A 19,326-nucleotide genomic window follows, 5' to 3' on the forward strand; every position below is an offset into this window, starting at 1 on the left:
ACAAAAATACTGCCAGTAAACAGGAAAATAAGCTTGGAGTAAGCGCACAACGTGTCATCTAATGAATACATGTATTTCTGTGATTGAAATTATTTTTTCATGAGGATCACTGTGGTTATTGTTGTTGATTGTGACCACTAGGAGGTGCTACATCGCCACAAAGCCATCATTAAAGGGCAATGACGAGACTTCCAAGTGAGGCTTTAAAACAGTTTAAAAGAAATTTAATAAATGTGCCTTTCTATCTATAAACAAATATAACTGTGAGCTATATTTTTGGGATATTTATGGCTGTGTATCTTTGCAGCAATCTTCTTCTTTTGGCTGCTTCCTTTAGGGGTCACCACAGGAGACCATCTCACCTTGTCCCCCAGCATCCTTCTCTATTACACTGGTGTAAAAGAGAAGTTACTCCTTCACTGCATCCATATGAACATAATTTTGTATCATATATCCCACCTCTGCATGTGTCCAAACGATCTCACCTTTGCCTCTCTTTGTCTCCAAACTGCTCAATTTGTGCTGTCCCTAATGTCCCCCAATGAAAATCTGACGATATTCAGATAAATGCCTGGTCCTGACCCCATGCATTTAGTAAACATTTATTAAAATATATAATTTTCACACATAAACACCATACAGCTGGAAAACCACACTGAAGAACAACACAGAAATTAATTTGAAAAACACACCTCCATGTTTATTCATGAGTTATACAAGATACGATACATTAGAGTATGTACAAAAGTCTCAACAATGAAATATCAAAAGAGAAAATAATACAAATATTTTAATCTTTCTTCCAATAAAAACCTGCATCGTGTCTTATTGCAAGCCAGCTTCTTCAGACTGGCATTACGCTTCAAGTCAGCCACTGGGTGTCTCTTATGAAAGGTCATATTTATAAAATGTGGTGTGAGGTTATTTTGAAATCCGGCAAGCATGTATAGGTTATCTAAGAGAAGTAATGCCAGCATGCCTGTAGAGGTATGCAGTATGTGCAAGGACATTTGTGAGCACTCTGTGCCAGTGTGCAGCTATCGACATACAGTTTGAATGCATACGTTGCTGACAATGAACAGACCATAATCAGTTTTTCTCTTCTGCATCTACAACAGTTCCAAAAACCAAAAATATCACTTTGCACTCAAAACATTTAAACTGCTGTCTCAAGCTTTAATACCCGTTCAGCATGCAGTTACAATCAGACTCATAAACTTCAGTTCCAGAGGAGCGTTCGCCCTAAATCTGACGGCCTTCGCTGTTATCGCGCCACATCTTAAACTTACAAAACTGAGCTGTAACAAAGACAATTGAACCCCTCGCTTCATAAACGCGCCGATCAAGATGCAGAAACCTTTTAAAGTCCGGCAGTAATGACACAAAATCCCAGTGTGTTGCATACCGGCAGCATGCGTGCTCATGCACTCTGCAGCTACTGGAGTTGCATGCAGCTGTGCGGTACACATTCAGCCTGTTCCTCCAGCTCAGGGCAGGGGGTTCCAGCGTTGGCTGGTCGTAAGAGGATGTAACGTGTGCGGTGGCGGACGCCGCCCCTGGAGCAGGGACCCAGACACAAACCCCAAGATGACCAGAGCGACACTTCACAGTCCAATGGCGTTGCTGAGAAAGAGATGAGGAAAATATAAGAGACAGCCAAAAAGGTGTAGAAGTACTGCGATTTACCAAAGACGCAACTATGCTGTGAGTTTCCTGTAGCATTTAAAGGGACTGAGTGCATTCCCATTTTATACTATGATTTAACCAACCAAATACTCATTAAATCACATTTCTATTTATTCAGTAGAGACATAGACTGCTAACCTACTTAAATCATCATTAGATGTGACTAAATGAACCATAATGTGACTTCAATGCAATGAAAAACACAATAAAACCACATTATGTGTCTCTTTGATTACCTGTGCTCTCCTATCCAATCATTCGCATCGATATTTGGCCTTTCAGCATTAAATGTGTCCAGTGGTCATACCTGAGAAGCGGCGGGGACTGATAGAGTTGGGCAGAATGTGGTTGGACATCGCGGTTTGATGGTCACGTGATCTGCTCTGTCGCGTGATCCTTATGCTGGCAATCGGTGGAAGATCCTTCAAGCGTGGATAGTAGAAGGAGTTGGCCGGGTGGTTTGGAAACTGAGAGGTGATCTGGAGAAGTCAACAAAGAGCGGTGAGGCATATCTCATCAGGAGAGCCAGCAGATTCTCAAGACAACTTTGAATGGACAATAGCCCACTTTCAGACACATGCTGGGAAAAGATAGATGGTCCGTTACGCAAGAGAGCCTTCTTAACTGAAAAAACAACTTCATGTCAGACGTGAGGCCTGCCAAGCAATAACTTAAGTGAAGGAATGATATCCCTTAAGCATCCTGCAAAGTTCTAAAAATAAAAATAAGACTATACAAAAATGTACCTAGAACGTAGAGAAGTGTCAGGTTATGAGCACATGATGTACTAGTCCACACTGGAAGCATTCCTACCTTTGTGATGTTTTCTGGAGGGCTGGTGGGGAAGTTGGGAGAGGAGAAAGTGAATCCACTGTCTGTGCCGGCATCATAAGGGTGGAGGTCAACCGTCACTTCCTGTTTCCACTGGTTGCCCTCACAAAGATTTAGGCTGTCCACACCAACAAACCAGTCAGGGCTGGGGATCACCTTCACCATCAGGGACAGCTGTTGATACAAGAGACACTGTTAAGTGAATATTTAAGCTTATAGGCCAGAACTAGTCTTAATCGGTCAAGTCATCGGTTCATAAGCAGATTTAAACTGAGTGGCAAAGCTATAAAGTGCTTTAATGTTGACAGCATGGATGTCTTTGTGTCGGTGTCAGGGTGGAAAAGCTAACTTACAGGGCCCTGTGGGAAAAAATAAATGCCACCTAAACCTAAAAAGTGGCAGCAAGAACTGCAATCAAGCATTTGTAATAATTGGCAATAGGTCTTTCAGATTACTGGGGCTCACCAACTTTGCAGAATTGTTTTAATACAACCCTAGTAAGTGGTCTGCTTATGGTCATCCCAAAGCATCTCCATCAGATTTAACTCCAGACTTTGATTAGGCCACTCCAAAACCTTTCTGTTCATTTTTCAGTCATTCAGAGGTCAGTTTGGATAGCATTTTTCACTTCGTTCATAAACAAAATCATTGTACTTGGGTTTGACTAATGAAATGTGCATGATGATCTAAAACATGTAAGTGCAACAAATATGCAAAAAAAAAGAAAAAAGAAAGAAATCAGGAAGGGGCCAGATACGTTTGAATGAATTGTTCATTATTTTGATTTATTTTCACCCTGCAAAGCATCAGCAGCATTTTGTGTTCAGTCACTATTCTCAGATGTCAGACTATGACGGTGAGCATTTTCCTTTTAACATCAGCGATGATGAAAATGCAGTCACATTAATCATTAATTAGTAGTCTAACTCACTATAGCACAAATGTTACACTCAATCCTCTGTTATTATTTCTGTGGTTACAATCAAAAGTCTAACTGTGGAATTTTGGATGAGAAAAGGCTGACCGAAGGCTGTTTGGGGAAGAAAAGACAAACAATCCATAAAAAACAATAAATCTGATCCCATCAGCACAGCAATATTTTGTTATAATGCTTCTTGTCTTTTAGTATAGTCTAAACCGTAATTATGTGGACAGCCAAGCTCTTTTTGTTCATCAGGCTCTGTGCTTTAGAGCATCCACTTTGTTCTAAAGTAATGCTAAAAACATCCCAGCTTTAATATGTAATAGACGTGATATACTTATATTTCCAAATTACAGGGCCCAGATTTTCGGGGGTTCAACAGCAGTTGGACATTTGGCTACCAAGTGTGTTACATTTAAACATTAGAATATGTACTAAAGAGTTTAGACTGACAAAAAGTGCTTGTCAATATAAGTAAACAACGTGGTCTTCCAGAGGGATCAGAGATAGTTGGCTTGACAGATCAACAGACAGGCATGCACGCAGTAACACTCTCAGAAATAAGCTTACAGTATAAGCCCATTTTTGTCCTGATAGGTATTATCTACACGAAGTTATCGCCTAAGCAACATTACTGGACCTTAAGGCAGCTTTTCAGGGGCCAAAGAGAGTACATATTTTCACTTTTAGGGTTTGTGAGGCAGATTATGTTCAGTTTCTTTAGTATCCAAGTCCTTTAATGTAATCAATTAGATTATGTTCACCTGTGACTCTGCTTCAATCTTCCGTCTGTGTATTTATAGTGCTGCCTTCCCTCTACTGTCAATGTCACTGTTAACTTTACACAATACAAGTTTCTGTTCTCTGGTTTTTAGTGTCTTCTAGCCCCAGGGAGTTTTTACTATTCATTGACTTTGTTTCTCTTTTGTGTTTTGCCTCACAAACATCATCAGCTTAACAAAGGGCTTGCCTTTTGCTCCTGCCCCCCCGTGTCTGCATGTTGGGTCCTTCTTCACCACACACTAACACCTAAACTTGTAAAACCTAAACTTGGGCTCTCTGTGTTAAAGTGGATACATGTGACTGTCCAAATGCTCACTGCGTGAACTATATTACAGGAATCATTCTGCAGAACTATAAATGCATTAAGAATGACATCACGCTCAAAAACACAGCTGATCTCAGGATTTATAGCTCTAAAACTTATAAATGCATGTGAGCTCATGAGCTCACTCAGTTTCCTGTACAGGTTTAGATTGTGTGTTCTCTGTGATGGATGTTTCCTGAGTGCCAGTGACCTCATACAGGAAGTGGCCTGGAGGTCAGCACACACCGAGTTCACAGATGACCAGAAAAAAGCACATCTGAAAACGCCTTCTCACTCAAGGGCCGATATTTGAGGACCTTGGCTAAGCTGCTCAGTCTCAGGGAGGGATTGCTGGGCTTGGCTGGCTTTTGATGGATAGGAAAGGGTGGCCTGGAGGATGGGGGGGAAAGAGCTGGAACAGAAATCAAACTAGTCAAAAGAGACTCAGACAGGAGAGTAGCTAGAGTCAGAATGACACATGAGGTCTGTTTCTTGGCTGTAATTCATGCCAGAGAACAGAAAAAAACAAATCAGAGGTCGCACTCTTGCTTTTATGAATCTACTCATTCACTCTTTCCTTTCTTCCTCCCTTTATTCTGCAAACACCGCTCCTTCATTGTCCTCTTTTTTCAGCCTCCTCTGAAACAGCGGCTTTTCCAAGAAATCATTCCGCTATATCCATCGGGCCACTCAGCAAGGATGTCTTCTCAGGGGTATTCCTCGTCAGCAGCTTGATCAGTCCGCGGATGTTTTGCAACGCACGGGCCAGGAAGTGTCTCCAACGCATAGACGGTTTCAAATCTCCCATGACCCCTCTCACTTTTTTCCCCAACCCATCAAAACAAACAGCATAGTCATCCCTGAAAGCATGCGACTCTGTCACCTGAATTCTTGCTCTCAAAAAGCCCTGGATTTCCCAACGGGGCTTATTCGTTGTAATCTGTCTGTTTTAAATTACACACCAAGAGCAGAAGAGTCATGAGCAGTGGAGATGGAAATCATATGTGTTTGGGATTTTTTTGCTTTTTAGGTCACTGAGCATGAGTGTTTTGGTTGTTTGGAAGAGAAAGGATGGTATTTATAAATGAGCGTGCGGGAGAAACAGACAGAGAAGCACAATAGCAGACTGAGCAGACGACAGCTTCACATCATTCACGTGTGCTCAGCACAAAACCGCCGATGTCACGCTTTCCTTTGCTGTTCTGCCCACAGGTCTAAAAACAGACCATTTGAAAGCAGCCACAGGCATCATATACCTAGATGACAAGCTGCTAAGCTGCTGTCCATGACTCGTACTTACCAACGATGCCCTCCGACCAGGTTGTTTATGATTTTTTTAAGGTCCTCGGGTTCAAGCAGTGCGACAGGCAATAAACAAATGTAGGTCACCAGACTTTCAGGCAGACACACACCTATTCCTACAAGCTCCAGTAAAATGTCCACCCTCTCCTCTATACACCTTTTTCCTTCTTGTTCATCAGCTGCGTATGCCTGACTCATAAAGGGGTTATTTTATTTCGAGTTGTAACTTTTCCACATGGCCATGCCTCAAATCCTTTGCCTTTGTTTAAGGCCCGGCTCCTAAATTTAACCCGAGCCTCAACAAAGAGTCCAACCGTGACTTTTGCTCCCGCACTCGGTCACCATTCAAGATACGCAGCGCTATCCAGCAATGAGTAAAGCCACAACCTTAAATATGGCTCATGTGGGACCACAGCGGTTATCCTCCACAGCTGGTTCTTTAGTGCAACAGTTTCACATTGTGTTTCCTTAGAAAAGGATTTTCCCTGCTAAGCTGCAGTACAGGAAATCTGACACAGAAGAAAAGAAAAGTTTGCAAAAAAAAAATCTTGGTAAACATTTACTTAATTTGGTTCACTCGGGTAGCTGAAGTCACATGAAGATGTTCTGATCACCTGGGATCACTTTAAGGTTGAGCACACGGGTAAAATGATCAAAGCAACCATTAAATGTTGGTGTAGAAGAGGCATGGGAGCATATGTTATTATTCTTGTCTGCTTCCAAAATATGGAGCCAGTTGAAGGCTTAAAGCAGGTAAACTGTTAGCAAAAGTTATCTACAAAAGCAGCTGACATTTTCTTGTCTTTATTGGACCATGGGCGAAGTGTAAAAACAGTGTGCTGCTCTTTATATAGTGGGTGTCATCTAGTTGTTATATATTTAATTTCATCATCACATGAAGACAGATTCCAGATTCCACTCGCTATATCGTAACGTTTGCTGTACCAATTTATCAAACTTCTTATCTAACGCTAAGAAAACAGGCAAATGTGTTTCCAGAAACAGCTCCCTGTGCTGCGCGTCATCATGGGTCCGCAGCAGACAGAGCACAGACCTTGCAGGATGGATGTGGGCGTTTGTGGCTGCAGAGCTGAAGCACTTCAGCTAAACATAGGCTGATTGGATAGTGGAAAGAAGTGGTGAAGTGTTTAATCAGAGCAGATGAACGTGGATGTTATGGGGAGGCTGGTCACCAGATGACGGAATAGGTTTAGCCCAGCAGATGGTTTGTGTGACTTACTGCGTCTGAGTATTTATGAAGGTAAATTTGTGCCTACCAGTGAACTCCGGGGATGAATAAGCATCTCTGTGGAGCTGTGCCCGATGCCGTTGGGGATGCCAGCCGTTCGGTACATGGCGCCGACCACGCGCTTCTTCCTGGCCTCCTTGGCTGTCTTCATCAGCTCCACCGTCACTCCGAGTTCAGCGAAGCTCTGAACCCCTGCGCTGGCTGGAGCGCCCTCCTCCCATAGCCGAAAATGACGATTATGGCTGACCGCTAAAGAGAGAAAAGAAATTGAAGAAAGAGGAGATGACAGGAGTAAGATGCTTATTCACTGGAATGCATATCAATGTCAGCGAAGCACCACAGAGCCTCAGCCAGACGATGAGATCATTTCCACCAGTGGAGCCTGCATGTATTTCTATGGCTCTCTCCTCCTTCCTGCACTTAAGCATTTAATTCTAAAGGAATTGCCCACATGCATGTCTTTGGCAATATTGCAAGGTTACAGTTACGTCTTTTCTCCATCTATCACTGAAGAAACCACAACACTGCTGCCAGGAGGTAGGTCAGGAACTCGGATTGGCAGCCAGATGGTGGATAAAATAATAAATTCATAACTTTTACTCTTGCTTTTTCTGATACGTCGGGTCCGTGAGCATTTGCCTCACATTCCTATGTTTTGTTGTGGCTATCTATGAAATCGCTTTGAATGGAGACACTGATTTAGGCTGAACTGTTTGTACCACAGCTTCTGGAGCTACGTTGTTGAATCCCACAGAGCTACTGGCCTGGGCCGGTGGTTTTAAGGGCAAAGTAAGGTTAGCCAGAAACACGTTGACAAATGCTCTGATGGTTCTGCCTTACCTCACTTTTCAGACCCGCGTACAGACGCACGCACGCCAACGCATTTAAGTTAAAACGCCGAACCACACACACACATGATCTGCCCAGCACACTTCACACACTATCTTGTTTCTTTCCAAACTGCGATTACTTCATGCTTAATTACATTACCATCCTAACAAACTTCCCACAAGCATCATTGAAACTTGATAACCCATCACGTTTGAGCCCTATCAAGACATTAAATCCCATTTCCCTCTAATTCTCTTGAGTATTTGTTTTTGGCTATGACAAACTCCATTCCTCCTTTATTCTGTTGGCCGTCAGACCTTCTTCAGGTTGTTTTTTTGTGCGGTGACAGATTTCATACCCAGTTTTCTTTGTGTCCCCCTGCTGCAGACTCTGAGGCTACTGAAGCCTTTGTTTTTCTTTTCTTGTGACAAAGTCCAATCCCCGGTGCCCAGCACCCTAGAACATTAAAAGCCATTATGGGTGTGTCAGAATCTCTGATGCCTCTGTCTATATGGAGTAAGTAGGACATCATCCTCTGGCAAAGCAGTCAAGCACCAATGGGAGACCTAGAAACCAGACAAAGCTGCAGCCACCACACAGCAGTCCAAGACGCCGCACACACAGATGTGCAGACATCTGCCATCCATCCATCCACAATGTTTGTTTTTTGCTTTTTTTAAAAGAGGGAGAATATAAGGTTGTATCTGGTTCTGCTTCTCCTCCGCCTGGCTCCGAGGTGAGTGGTCTGACCCCACCACACCCCAACTATCATCACCCACCTTCAGCAGCCCCAAACTCACCACTCCAGTCTTTACCGCCAACACTGTGGTAAACCAGCGGAAATGTGGGAAGGAGAGTAGGACTGACTCGAAGAAATAGAGAAATATTAAAGATACAGCTGAAGAGAAGTTAGAGAAACAAAGAGAAACGCTACCATCTGGGAGCGTTTAGGTTGTTTTTCTTGTTGCTCTCAACTTTTTGCTGTTTTGCTCATTAACATCTCTAACCTCTTTTTGTATGCAGTTGTGCATGAAGCTCCTTGATGAGGAACAAAAAATAAATAAACTGCCCTTGGGTGAAGCAGAAGTTGCTTCAGTGTGACTGCTCGTCCAAAATGTCCTTAAGTCTCACTGTGAATGTGATTTGTGCATTTTGATTGGCTCACCTGTTACACAAAAGCTTTACATCGGTAAACTCTTAACTGCTGAAAATAAATGAAAAAAAAATACTGTGACTCTTTGCTGCTGTTGCGAATCTGAAGTAATAGTGCACATGCAATGGATTATCAGGTGTCACAGTAAAAATTTCCATTTAACATGGATGATTTTCCAGTAACCTGTGTTTCCACCCCCATGGGTCTTTCTCACCTATGAGTTTGGACCACTGTGCAGGGGGTCGGAACAGTGGATACTGCTTTGGGAAAGCCTGAGGGCTCCAGTGACCAGTAAAGACCAGGATGTAGGAAGCAGGACTCTTGGCTGTGCATTCTGTCCCAATGAGCGGTCGCAAAGGCCCAGCAAATGTGAAGCCAAGCTTCACAAGTACGAGAAGGAGCTGCTGCAGCCAGCCACAGGTCAGGTGCTCTGATGACATCATCTGCAAGAAATGGAGAAATGAAAAACAAAAAAACAAAAAAACATTAAAGTCTTTCTCCTTACTCTGTGCACAATCATTGTAAAAAGAAATAAATAAATCACTGTGGCAAATGGCATGAACAAAAAGCTGCTGAACAAGTCTACCATAAACTCTGTGACATATAATCTTTGTACGTGGGCAAGTAAATGAAAAGATCGCAAGACGAACATTTAGGAAACCAAACCCAGACAATCCCGGAAAATCAGTATGAGTGGGGAAATTCCATATCCCAGCCCTGATATCAAAACACAGCCTTTTTATCAAAGACCAAAGCCCGATGAACTCCCTGACCCTTAGGCTTCCTATTAAAGAAACTCTCCCATTTATTTGGTCGGGCCAAGAGACTTCTGACAAAAAGCCAATTTCTGGCTACAGGGAAAACATCACGTTATAATGTCTGCTGTAGACGCCGCCTTTAAATAAAACAACATCTCTGAGGATGGATACAAATTTCTGTCTGCTCTACTGATCTCACCGGCTGACCATCCACTGACCACCAGCTGCTGACTCAGACTCACACTCTATTAAGAGGCAGAGGGGCGACGGGGGCATGACAATTGCTCAAAATGCATTTCAGCTCCATAGGTCACAGTCTAGAAACCCCCATTTGTTTTGAACTCTTTGTGATTTTTACATTCATGAGAACAATATTATTGGGAAATCCACAGAAATTCTGGTGAAAATGCTTTTAGTTGAATTTATTTTTAAATTTGTGGTGTTTTGTTTTTCTGTTTTTTTAATGAGTCTACCGTTGTGGAGAGATAATCTGTTATCTCTAACAAAGTAGCCAACAAAGTAGTCACTACATCCGTCCTCTCAATTTTCTGTTTTATAGCAACAATAACATTATTCACTTTGTTGGAGTGTTGGCCTGGTATTTACTGTCATTGGACGAGCAGAAGAAAATGGATGGCTGTGAATTATAAACTCTCTCCACCACAACTACTTCTATGTTGCATACTGAGGGTAAACAAGTAGTGTTGTTTTTACTTTGTTTTTTAAGATTATTACAAAAAATCTCAGCTCAACTTGCAACTTTGCAATCAAACCAACTATAAAAACCAGATAAACTGCTGGGACAGCTGTTCATTAGCAGAAGTACAGAATCGGCCAATCACAGGGCAAGAATTCTGTGCATTTCTGTGCAGACATAAAATAGAAAGGCAAAATTAAAATTGACTTTAATAACTACTTGTTACAACCAAGGTATGCAGAAGAGCAACTCTGAACCTTGAAGCTGAAAGGCTACAGCAGCAGAAAACCAAATTGGGTGCCGATTTTGTCAACTAAGAACAGGAAGTCGAGGATAAAATTCATAGAGCTCACCAATACTGAACAACAGCAAACTGGAAAAATGTCCCAATTTCTGCTGCAGCTTTCAAAAGGTAGAGTCAGAATCTGGTGTAAATAACACGAAAGCATGGAACCATCCTGCTCTGTATCAACAGTTTGGGCTCCTTCATACCAACTGAGCATTGCTGTTGATCATGTCCATCTGGATGCTTCCAGCCATGTCACAAAGCTCAAATCATCTCCAGATGGTTTCTTGAACATGACAATGAGTTCACTGTATTCAAATGGCCTCCACAGTCACCAGTTCTCAATTCAATAGAGAAACTGTGGGATGTGGTGCAACAGGAGATGTACAGCCAACAAATCTGCAGCAACTCTGTGATGCTGTTGTGTCAACATGGATCAAAATCTCTGAGGAACGTTACCAGCACCTTGTTGTATTTGTGCCATGAAGAATTAAGGTACTTCTGGGGGCAAAACAGAGTCCAACCAGGTACTAGCAAGTAATAAAGTAGCCAGTACACAAAAAGGAAAGACACACAGGGGCAGTGCATTAAAAACTTGAGCAATTGCAAAGGTGGGAAACACACAAGGGCAGGAAGCGGAGGATTAGGAAGCGGATTCTCACAGTGAAGAGGACAGCATTTGTGTTTGCTGCCAGCTTTCAAGGGTAGCTGTAATGACAGAACTTTGAGCAACTGGCATAGCCTTACTGTTGAACTCTTAATGGCAAAGAAAGAGTCCCACTGTCAGAAGAGTTAAAGAAGACGAGCAAGAAGAGCGGCAGAAAATCAGTAGTTGGATTCAGAAGGAAATTCACAGCCTCGGGACCCAAGAGGATTCAAAAGCAATTATTAGCTAGCATTATTTCTCCTAAATGAAAGAACAACCCTGCAGTGCTGTGTGTCATAGTGTGCACGTACCAATTTACATCTAAATTTGTTCCAGATCTGGCTTTTTGATTCCACTTTCAAAATGTGATCTTACAATTATTCCCAAATACCGTCCTAATCCAAACTGGCACCTAGATTAGATGGGCCCAAAGTCATCGACATGCTTCGCTGAGTCGAGCATTTCAAGGGAAAATACACAAAATGACATCACCTCACTTATTGTGTTTTATTTGCAGATCCTTTAGCTCCGTCTCCAGTCTGTAACTTCGAGGCAGATCTTTTTTTCCGTTTGTGTGATACAGAAAGGGAGAGTGGCATTTGTGTGAGTTACTACAGTATAACTAAAACTCCAAGCAGCTGCAGAATGCAGACAGTTAAATTTGGGCAAGTCAAAAGCACACACGTGTGTATGTAACACCCCCCCCACACACACACACACACACACACACACACACACACACACACAACACTCATGTCCACATTGTCAGTGAAGTCTATTTTCAGGGGTCAGATAGTATTACTCCTCCAATATAGCTGCAAAACTCCAACTCTGACACTTTTCTGACCGCGTCCTCGCAGCGTGTTTTATCCATTCCCCGTCTCCATTAAATGTCTCCACTGCACTGTTTAACTGCCAGCTGTAAAAAATACCCCACATATGGTGACACACAGAGGTCCCAATTGATCGTGCAGCTCAGTCATCAGATCACCTCACTGACTGCTGCAGCTTGGCTGGAGTCAGATGAAGCTTCAGGATGAGAAGTATGGGTCTCCTTCCAGAGAGTAACTTCAGCTTCTTATCTTATCTTTGTGACTGAAGCTTGTGTGTGGAAATTCATGACCTGGACCCTGCAGGCTTTAACATCACCATGTGAACTTGGTAACTGTGACTGTCCTGTCTGCTCTCTCCACTATGTTTATTAGAGAAAAGGAGGTCAACGCTGTGACAGGGTGATGCAAACACTTACTTAAACACTCTGGACATATATGATCTTTTATTCTGAAATTATTTGTTTCTGATCAACTCTGACCTGCTCTACAGTGAGACTGGTTTATTTGACCCTCTTACGCTCCTTTTGAATTCATCCCATTGACCCCGTAACACACTAAAGAGACATTTCTTGAATTCCCACATGGACACGGTGAGCTTTATCGGTTAGCACGCAGACACACTACCAGCTGATGCGTGCTGCTGCAACACACGCAGAGATAATAGCTTCTTTTTTTTAAAAAATACACATAAAAGACACAAAAACTGTCAAACACGCAGTTACATGCACGCACACAATTTAGATGTGCACTCACCAGTCGGCACAGACAGACAAACACAGCGGTGTTTCTGTCAGGCACGAGACACAATAAAACAAGGGGATGTGGCGCAGAGCCAAACTTAAGCGGCTGCCGCCCTCCGGGCACATTTACTGTGCAATTAAAGTGGCTTCAAGCAGAGATAATACACACATTCACCTCAGCTCATACACAAAGGCATTCGGTTATGAACACAAAAGCACAGATTTGTTCACGCAGCCAGAGGTACGTTTGTTTTTAACAAGAAAATGGAAAGGGGATAATTTGCTTTTGTGGCCAAGATTTTTCATGAAAATCTTTTACGGGGCAACGGCCGGTTTAGGAGTTTGTGTCGAGAAGGGAGACACATCAGTCTGTCTTAAATTAGCCTACTTCTACGCAACCATTTCATTCATTCGTGCATACAAAGAGAAAACGCAGCGAGATGTGCATCACATCGACGGCAGGTCTGAAACTTTAACTGCTTCTCGTGTAGCTGGAAGGGAAATTATGATACCTGGTACAAAAGAAAAGTGAGGAGGCACTGCCTGAGTTTGGCTTTCCTGACGATATGGATTTATAATATGAAAAAAGAAGAACTAAAAATCAGCTGTGAAACAGAAAAATCTAGTCGAATCATTCCTGCAAGGGAAGAGTTCAGTGATGGGAAATTGATTCATCTCTTTATTTACTTGAATATTTCAATCACTGCCACTTAACACAAATCTGCTACATTTCAGAGAGAATAGTGTAATTATTAGATACTTTACTAGCTAGTAGCAAGATCACAAATTAGTTTTGTGTACAACCAACCTTCAGTCTGGGCTTTTTAAATGCATGCAGTATAACATAACGCTGAATTTGCAGAATTAGATACTTTCAATTGAAATTTGATGTGTCATATGATTATATTACATTATATTTCAGAGGCAATACTGACAAGGTTAAAATTATACATTTACTTAAGCAAGATTTTCCATTAAAGTGGGTATTTGGGTTAAACTCACCCAGGCTTTCTGTGCAGTGAATGAATGAAGTGTGTGTTCCCTACCTGTGCTGGATTATCAGTGACAGAGAGAAGCTGCAGCAGACTCACAGAGAGGGTACAGCTCCACTTGCTCCCTATTGTAACCGGTTTTCTGGTGCAGCCTTATCAACCTTTATCCCTCGGTTGCCCGTCTTTATCTCTTTCCAAATTTCTCTCCTCCTCCCTTCTCCGTATCTCCTCATGTTACCCTTTCTCTCTTCCTTTCTCCTGCTTTCTCCTCCCCCTCCTCGTTTTTTTTCCCTTTTCCTCCCCCTACTTCTCCTTGTATGGAAAGGCAGTTAACAGCCTCACTCCTCTCCCCTCTTTTCTCCCTCTTAGCCTCTCTCTCTATTCTTTCAGTGGCTGTGTAAATTCAACAGGCACATTGCTGACAAGGTAATCAACACCACCTTGGCCTCTCTCTCTCTCGTCATACCCCGTTCAGCTCTATGTATTATCTTGCCCCCGTTTTTCAGCTCAAGCTGTCAGACTTGAGAGGTGTAGAGTTGCTGAATAATGGCAGTAAATTAGAAAGAGAAAGAAGCGGGGCTTCATGCACAGACATGCAACCTGGATAACAGATGAGCTCAGTCTGGACAGAAACATGGGCTTTTATTTCTGCAGTGAATGCACTGATTGGACACCGCAGATAACCAAAGAGTTTAAAGTGGTTCCTGTCTACTTTTTTTCCCACCCCTTTCAAATAGTTCTCCTGTCCTGTGGCCTATCCATCTGTGATCTCAGTTGAGGAACCCCATTTCCTCAGGTCAGAGTGTCTAAGTATGTGTGTGTATATGAGAGAGTGAAAGAGACGTGTGGCCACCAGGTCCCACAGCTGGTAGACACATGGACGACCAGGGAGGTTTCTGTTGCCGGCCGCCACAAACTTATCAACGTGTCAGAGGCTGAAACTAAATAAGACTGTTTGTACGCGGTGCAACAAAGCAGCCTGCGTGTCATCAAAACACACACCCTGCTTGGGCTCAGTGTGGACCGAGCCTTGCCACTCTCAAGACATGTGCTATCAGCTTGACCTGGCAAACATCAGCCAGAGCAAGAAGAAAACAGGCAGCCATGTCACTATATAGCCCTAAACCTTCCTGGAATAAGAAGGGATGAAGAGGCGAGGGCAGAGGAAGAGTGGGGTTAGATGTGGATCGGGTAACAATTTGGACTTTGTGTCCTGCAGTTATAAACAATCATGCAAACACCATCAAACACATCTGTTTCCACTACTACTTCCTCACCAGCTCTATCTATCTATCTATCTATCTATCTATCTATCTATCTATCTATCTATCTATCTATCTATCTATCTATCTATCTATCTATCTATCTATCTATCTATCTATCTATCTATCTATCTATCTATCTATCTGTTCATGCTGATGCTGTTGAAAGTAGGTTACGGGAAATAAGCATGACTCCCTTGCTGCTGCCTGCTGATTAATGACAGTGAGCTTAGCATCCAGACTGACTTACCGCGTTAATGTGAAATGTCAGTGACACTCTATCAGCTGCACAGGTGTGCATACGTGCATGCAATCAAACACACTGCACCCACAAAACGACCTCAGTTTTGACCCCACATTGGGAGGTATGCCGGTGGACACTGACACACGTGTGCCTGCAAACCTATGTGGGAATTGATGAATGCTTACATTACCATAACACATGCAGAGCTCACGGTTAAGCTGCGCTCTCCAGCGCACACACACACTCAAAAAGTCTCGCTTTAGGACACCGGATACAGCAGCGGATTTGCCTGACTGACGCAAATCGGCAAGATAGCTGGAGGTTTTCTTCCTGTCGATCACGTGCTCACGTCAGTGCTACACGAGCCAAGCGAGTAGGGCAATGAAAGGAAAACCGTGAGCTAATCACAGAGCGTTGTGCGTGGGACATACTAGATCCACTATGTCAGCCTCACTGCCATGAACAGTCTGCACCCCTATAACAGGAAAGAACAGCAGGGAGAACAGATGGATTACACCGATACACGGTGCATGAGACCAAAACCAACAATGTGTTCATCCATCTCTCAACTCCTCAGCACATCTTTACCCTCCCTCTGCCACGCAGCTTAAACTCATTTATCCCTGCAAGAGATAAATATTTAAAAACAAGTCACAAATATATACTCGTTCCCTAAAACACATGGGTGTGGAGATGTTACCGATGAAAGAGGAGTTGGCACGACAGAACAGAACATTTTGGTATAGGTTTCGATGTTTTGCAAAATGAAAATAAAAACAGAATCCAATAATTTTTAAATCATCTAAAATACTGTAAATAATTGAAATGTGAAAACTGAGAAATTTGTTTATTTCTTTGACCCAAAAAACACTATTTGAAGAGGATGTGACAGGGTCATGTTTACCCCTGTGTTACATCAGCTCATCTTTTAACAACAGTCTATAAGAGTTCGTGAACCGAGCAGAGCGACTGCACTAGCTTTGCAAGAAATGTATTTCCCAGTCTTGCTTGACAGAAGATGTTAGGTTCTCAACAGGGGGATTCAGGGCCTTTGTTAAAATGTATTACTCATTTATAAAGACACATACAGCTCATTTCATCTGTCCCCAAACAGACCCTGATTCGCTGCAATGGTAAGAAAGACCAGTGAAAATTTTGAAAAGTACTCCAAAGAACCAAAATTTTCACAACAGCCATTATGTATGTCCAACCTTTGGACCTCGATTTTTTAATACAAATCGTAGATCTGCATGATTTGTGCTGATTTGAGATGGAGTGACCCATAATTACCTCAGAGTACCGTAAATGATGAACTGAAGCAGAGCATCTTGTTTTTTTACGTCTTGTCTTTGAATTTGTAAATCGTTATTTGTGCTTTTGAAACCCATTTTACTATACTTGCCATTATTTTCAGTATATTTTTTTTATTTACATAGATATATCACATGTGTAGCATTCATTAAATTGTTTAGTAAGTTAATTTAATTGTTTAGTAATAAGAACAAGATCCCGGATAGAAGCGGGTGAAATGGACTTCCTCCGAAGGTTGGCTGGCCTCTCCCTTACAGATAGGGTGAGAAGTTCGGCCATCTGGGAGGGGCTCAGAGTAGAGCCGCTGCTCTGGCGCCTCCTGGGTGAGGTGTTCCCGGCACGTCCCATCAGGAGGAGGCCCTGGTGCAGAACCAGGACATGCTGAAGACATTTCTTTTTCTCATTTAGAATTTAATACAGCTGTATTTTCTAAATTCTGTATGCTTCACATTGTTTTGTTGTTTTTACTTACGTTTTGCACATTATCTCAAATATTTAAGTTATGTTATCTGTGATAAAGTCCCCTGTATTACCAAAGTGATGTTTTTTTTTAACAAAGTTGAAGTCGAAGATAAATTAACTATCTCAGAGTATCAGAGTACCGGATTCATTCATTTTAAATTGAAAGCAAAACTGGTATCTTACTGATTCGGTTACTAGAAAAGAATGAAATTACTCCAAAGATGCCAAACAGCTTTGAAGATAGGATCCCTCCACATGGGGGGACATCAATCTGCCAGACTAATTTATCATAAGGGCAAGCACGCAACCAATATGAGACACATGTGGGTCCGTCAAACCGCTCCCCTGTATAACCAGAAAGACTCCAAACAGTTTTATTTCTTAACGTTTTCAACTCTGTATCTAAGACCTCTGTGTTGTTTTCTTTTCCACTCAAACCTGCAGACGACTCGTTTTAAAGAGTAGTTAAATGAAATTACTGACCTTGCAGAAGCAGGGCAGGAACCAGTTCTCACATTTTACTGGCCTGACCTGAAGGACTCCCTCCTCCTCTGAACTAAACAAACAAATAAAAAAAAATGTGTTGGCACAGCATGGGAACTGACAGATGTCGCAATGGTGTGTTTGAAGTGTGTGTGAATCAGGTCTGGTAAATAATACCGTTGGCACCCTGGGCCTGCTTCATCTGCACACATGGTTACATAACACAGTATATGCTTGTCACTCTCTTAAACAAAAACAGTAAGTAGGGCTGATACTACCTCTGATGACTGATAATAATTTTGTAGTTTGTATGAACTGCAATTAAATTTGGTTAATTTTATTTGAACCATAATTTAACCAAGAAATTTTAGAAAATAGACTAAAATCTCTTTTTCTTTATACATCTATCTTCCAAACACAACAACATTCAGGTATAGCTGCTAGCATATACCTCAATACCATTATTGAGCTAAAGTGGTACATATGGTTACTATTAAACCTTGAAAACTAACCTTTTAAGAAAAAAAAGCCAAGACCCAACATAGCTATACAGTAAAACAATTCTAAAAAGCACATAAACAGCTGAAATTGAGTCACTTTTGATTATTGAGGCAAGATGCTCAGAGCTACATTAGCCGCTACTAGCATAGTAGCTGCTTTGTTGGTAGTGTGGGTGCCAGGAAAATGCATGCAGTTATTAAAATATGTGTAAACTTACATGGAAATACATCAGTATGTAAGACAAACACAGAGTTTGTGCAGTTTGAACACTCAAAGTCAGTATTTGGTGACTTAATTCTTCAATACAGTCTGAAATTTTTTAGGCTGCTTCGAAGCTCTCCAGCTCTTCTCTTTTTTGGATATTGACTGCCTTTTGCTCTGTTTTCTGTCGAGATGAACCCATAGTGCTCAATAATGTTGAGACCCGGGCTCTGGGGAGGCCAGTCCATGACTGACGGTGTTTCACTGTTTTTCCATCTAAGTATGTTTTAATTGCATCGGCAGAGTATCTGTGATCATTGCTAAAAAATGAAGCTGTTAACAGTCTGATGCTTGCCAGATGGCATTGCATAGTGGATCAAATATGACCGTAATTTTATGTGTTTATTTTAACGTTCTCCAATGCTATTGGCTGAAATGCAGCTCTAAACCTCTGTGCCTCCACCACGTTTTCAAGATGGCTGTTGACACTCACTGGTGCGCCTCTTTTTTGGCATCCTCTGACAGTGAACCAAGAATTTTAAATCTGGATTCATTACTCCACAAGACCTGTTGGCACTGATTTTTAGTGCAGTTCTTGTGTAATTCGGCACAGCTCAGCCTTTTCTCCCTGCTTATTTTCCTTCTGTGAACAGTAGATGGATCAGCTGAAGGGCCAAATGAATCTTTCATGTCATATGTCAGATCTATATTGCAATTTTTCCTATTTCTTATGGACAAGACTTCTAGGTAGTGTTAATCTGCTGTAGTTTTACCTGCATTTTTTGTCCTCTACTTGTCCAGTTTCCTCAAATTTGTTCAGGGCATACTGCACACCATGGGAAGAGCTAC

The 19,326-nt window shown here is 42.1% G+C and overlaps 1 protein-coding gene across 2 annotated transcripts; it reads right to left on the reverse strand.

Moving 5' to 3' along the window:
- Positions 1-695: 695 nt before the first annotated feature.
- Positions 696-14,174, reverse strand: spon2a (spondin 2a, extracellular matrix protein). 2 transcript variants are annotated; one of them, XM_085248214.1, is made up of 6 exons: positions 14,113-14,174; positions 9,276-9,504; positions 7,106-7,326; positions 2,500-2,691; positions 1,994-2,165; positions 696-1,623 (listed from the first exon to the last, which is right to left on the reverse strand). In XM_085248214.1, exons 2-6 carry the CDS (start codon positions 9,502-9,504, stop codon positions 1,436-1,438), a joined length of 1,002 nt encoding a protein of 333 aa, XP_085104340.1. In that variant the 5' UTR covers positions 14,113-14,174; the 3' UTR covers positions 696-1,435. The 2 variants fall into 2 exon arrangements, with proteins under 2 accessions (XP_085104340.1, XP_085104333.1); XM_085248207.1 differs by having other exon boundaries at positions 14,068-14,153.
- Positions 14,175-19,326: the final 5,152 nt, after the last annotated feature.

This window comes from Mchenga conophoros, linkage group LG2 (genome assembly GCF_057382185.1).
Source record: "Mchenga conophoros isolate Kocher_MC1m ecotype Shallow Benthic linkage group LG2, M_conophoros_male_GT1.1, whole genome shotgun sequence".
NCBI classification, from domain to species: domain Eukaryota; kingdom Metazoa; phylum Chordata; class Actinopteri; order Cichliformes; family Cichlidae; genus Mchenga; species Mchenga conophoros.